This window comes from Limulus polyphemus, unplaced genomic scaffold (genome assembly GCF_000517525.1).
Source record: "Limulus polyphemus unplaced genomic scaffold, Limulus_polyphemus-2.1.2 Scaffold215, whole genome shotgun sequence".
Taxonomy (NCBI): Eukaryota; Metazoa; Arthropoda; class Merostomata; order Xiphosura; family Limulidae; genus Limulus; species Limulus polyphemus.
In genome coordinates, this window is record NW_013665825.1 from 262620 (window position 1) to 266648 (window position 4029).

The 4029-nt window shown below is 34.8% G+C and overlaps 1 protein-coding gene across 1 annotated transcript; it reads left to right on the forward strand.

Moving 5' to 3' along the window:
• Positions 1 to 466: 466 nt before the first annotated feature.
• LOC111085050 (lysyl oxidase homolog 2B-like) lies at positions 467 to 2679 on the forward strand. Its single transcript, XM_022382086.1, has 2 exons — positions 467 to 686; positions 2473 to 2679. Exons 1-2 carry the CDS (start codon positions 498 to 500, stop codon positions 2677 to 2679), a joined length of 396 nt encoding a protein of 131 aa, XP_022237794.1. The 5' UTR covers positions 467 to 497.
• Positions 2680 to 4029: the final 1350 nt, after the last annotated feature.

A 4029-nucleotide genomic window follows, 5' to 3' on the forward strand; every position in this document is an offset into this window, starting at 1 on the left:
GAAAAATCAGTAACAGTTTTATGTGGATTAAATATCGTAACATAAAAACATATATGTATATATTCCTCATTGAAAAAATCAGTAAGAGTTTTATGTGGATTAAATATCGTAACATAAAAACATATATGTATATATTCCTCATTGAAAAGTCAGTAAGAGTTTTATGTGGATTAAATCTCGTAACATAAAAACATATATGTATATATTCCTCATTAAAAAATCAGTAAGAGTTTTATGTGGATTAAATCTTGTAACATAAAAACATATATGTATATATTCCTCATTGAAAAATCAGTAAGAGTTTTATGTGGATTAAATATCGCAACATAAAAACATATATGTATATATTCCTCATTGAAAAATCAGTAAGAGTTTTATGTGGATTAAATATCGTAACATAAAAGCATATATGTATATATTCCTCATTGAAAAATCAGTGAGAGTTTTATGTGGATTAAATCTCGTAACTTTGCACTTGCACTTTAGCGCTCATCTGGATGGACAACCTGTACTGCTCCGGGTATGAGAGGCGACTTGAGGATTGTCCATTTGATGGATGGAAGATACACGACTGTAAAGACACAGAGGCCGCTGGCGTCGTCTGTCAGAAAGGAGATGTACCAACTGGTGGATCGTCTTCAAGGTCTTTTCACCATCAAATAGCCCTCCAACAACTCCCAGTCAAGGTAAACTTCACCACCATGGAAAAGTCATTGATATATCGGATGAAAAGTTAAAAGTCCCAGTTTAGTGAGCTTTTTAATTTGGTTGCATATCAGTTGTTCCGTCATTCTTTTAGAACAACAACAATAACAAAATCGCTAGTTTAAACACCCAGTCTGCAAGTCAGGGAAACATTTTGAGTGGTTTGATTCCCAAACAAAGTTTGTCATCATTTTCTACACTAGTTTCCGGGCTATGAGGCAGTAAAACTCACACTTGTATTCGAATTTCCACACAAAACACGTTAGCGACCACACAAGGTCTGGTTTCTCAGCACTATAAAGCCGTTTTATCCGCGGTGTTCATGAGTTCCGTCAATAAAGATGACCGAGGAAGGCTTAACGAAGCTGCTGTAAAATGACTACTTGCGGTAACCTGTCAATCACGCTTCTACTAGTTTATGAAAGAGAAACACAGTCCTCCGGACAATTCCCTAAACTTCTAATCTTGGTGGCCAAGCACTACTGAGAGACGAGTTCTTCTGGCAGTAAAGTGTAGTTTCTTGAGAGTAACAGTTTGAGCCTTTTATCAGAGGTACGTTTTTGTTGGTTCTAACTTGAATACCGGAACTCATGACACAGCTGTGTAGCTCAGCCAATCCCCTCGAACTCGGTTTATTCGACTCGCAAACTGGGTGCTAAAACATTTTGATTATCGACTGCTTCAGATTCATATGATAGTGTAGCAGGTGTTTCTGTAGCTTTGCACAAACACGATCAACCCATATTCGCAGGAAGAGGGTGTGTCGCCATCACGAGAGAGAAATATTTCTCTGGTTTTAGTGTACAAATATTTAAAGAAATCTAAAACATGTGAACTATGGTATTGACAACATACATTCAAACAACTGCATTTGGTGAAACAAAAAATAAAGTCCTTGGTCTTGCGTTTAAGCTAAAGAGAAAAAAAACTTTAATAGTTAAACTAAATCTCTGTTTAATTGCAATCATTTTAAGTTCGTTGAGTTTGCATTTTGGTGCGTCAAAACTGTCTTTCATTTAGTTGTAGCTTTTTCTACAATTGAAAACGATAAGAAAAGCCACTTATTTTATCAACGCTTTTGTTTACGCTATTTTCTTGGGAAACCGATTAAGTGCAAAATATTTGACTGAAAAGAAAACATAAAGAAGGTTTGTTTTGCTTTTATTAAGTTAAGCACAAAGCTACACAATGAGCTATCTGTACTCTGCCCACAACGGGCATCAAAACCCAGTTTCTAGCGTTGTAAGTCCAACTGGTGGTGGGGGGGGGGGACATAATGAAGGACGCGAGAAGTGGAGGGTTTGTGGGTGCAGTCTCCCCCCATGCTGAGATAGAAATGTTGAACCGGTGCGTCCCGCTGTTCTCGTTACATTTTAATTATTATCAAATTATAAATAATCTTATCATCAACATTAAAAAAGTCTGAATTGCACAAAAAGTCACTATTTTCTATACATATAAAAAAACAACCCACCCCCACTTCATCTCCCATTTTCAACACTTCCAGTTTGAAATTCGTTCCCGTATCTTTGGGCGTAAGCCCAAAATTAAGATGCGCTACAACGCCTTACCCAGAAAAAAGTGTAAACTGCAATTTTGGGTAAAATGACCGCCCACTAAAATGTTTTATCCAGAAGAAAAACTAAGATGAAATACTAATAAAATAAAGTTTTTTTTTAGCTATAATTGTTTTTTTTACTTATAGAATGAAGTTTTGACTCTAGGGTTCACTATGTTACATTAAAAAACACTCATTCTTGTTTGTAGCTTGACCCAAGAAATGTTTTGCTTCGACTCGCTGGAGGGCGCTCGCCATCGGAAGGAAGAGTAGAAATTAAAGTTCCAGGAAATGGATGGGGAACAGTGTGTGGGGACGGCTGGGAAATTCTGGAGGCGAATGTCGTTTGTAAACAGTTAGGCCTTGGGTTCGCCCAAGCAGCATTACAGGTGGGTGTAATAAAAGGTTTAAAATGAAATTTGGACGACAATGGACCTTATATAACTGATCAGAAAAAGAAATTAAAACATAAAATCATCCTTTCATTTTTACACCAATCATAAATTCCCTTATTAAGCAACAGTAAAGCAGTAGCGGTCTCTACTACTACTACTACTGGTGGTTAGGACGCTCGACTCGCAATCTGCGGGTCATTGATTCGAATACCGTCAATATTGGTTACGTCACCGTTGTTAATTGATTTTCCGTAACTTCGTACCGACGAAACTTACGCGACACAAGCCTTTACTTAATAAAACTGGTTTATTCTTTCCGAATATAACTTAACCGATACACTCAACAATCGCGCTAAACAAACGCTATAGCAACGAACGTCAATAATACTCCGACCGCAGATCAATTACTCACTATCTACACACACATTACATCTCCCTACTTTTATATACCAGCGTAACCTATTTCTAGTAAGACCTTGAACATTCGACAAAGTACATGATAGTTCTAGAAACGTTGCGTCACGGCGGTCATGTGACTGCTGACGCAACACAGTATAATATACTCGTATTTTAACGTGCTTCGATCTTTGTAATTGTAATTTCGAACACGAATATAAAAATAATAAAAGTTTAGTTTTAATAACCAAATTCGAACATAGCGAGAAATTAAACATCAAAAATGCCACAGTATTATTTAGTGGATATTTAAAAATATGTTCTGCGACTCATTTTATTCCTCTTATTTACTGTCATTATCGTTAAAGTAAACTATTCTGCCATCTTTTGTTAAAACGCACAAGTATGAAATGAGAAAACGGTAACTATCTTGTTTTAACTATTTAAATATACAAAATATAAAGGAATATAAAATGAAAGAATACCAAGAACAAAGAAAAACAATTACTATAAGTAAAATACTCTCAAAAATGTTGGTTTCCCTTCTTACTTTACGCAATTTTTGCACTAATCATTATAAAACATAACCAAGTTAATTTATTGGTCAAATATCAAATAATGCTCAAACTTTTTAGGTTGTGCAAGACATTAGAAATGTAATGTCAGTAGCTAAAATAAACGAATACAGTGACAAATTTATCATATATGTCAATTTACCATTGTGTTCAATTTTAAAACATTTTCTTTCTTGCATAGAATTTTTTTTTTTTTTAAACACGTTACACTGACTTCTTTTAACAATAGATAATTTAGGAAACATTCAGTCGCAGTGTCTAAGAATTCAAATATAATCCAGTTTATTTATACATATATTTTAACGGATGAAAAATATACAGTAAGTAGCGAAACCTAAATGATAAGCTAAGAAAAGCACCATAAGATTACAATAACTTTCCTCAAATGTTTACAAATTTA

Bases quoted from the DNA above. Each gene is read 5' to 3' on its own strand.
- LOC111085050 (XM_022382086.1), top strand. From the start codon at position 498: ATGGACAACCTGTACTGCTCCGGGTATGAGAGGCGACTTGAGGATTGT. The intron at 687-2,472 runs GTAAACTTCACC...TCTTGTTTGTAG, and splicing joins TCCAACAACTCCCAGTCAAG to CTTGACCCAAGAAATGTTTT.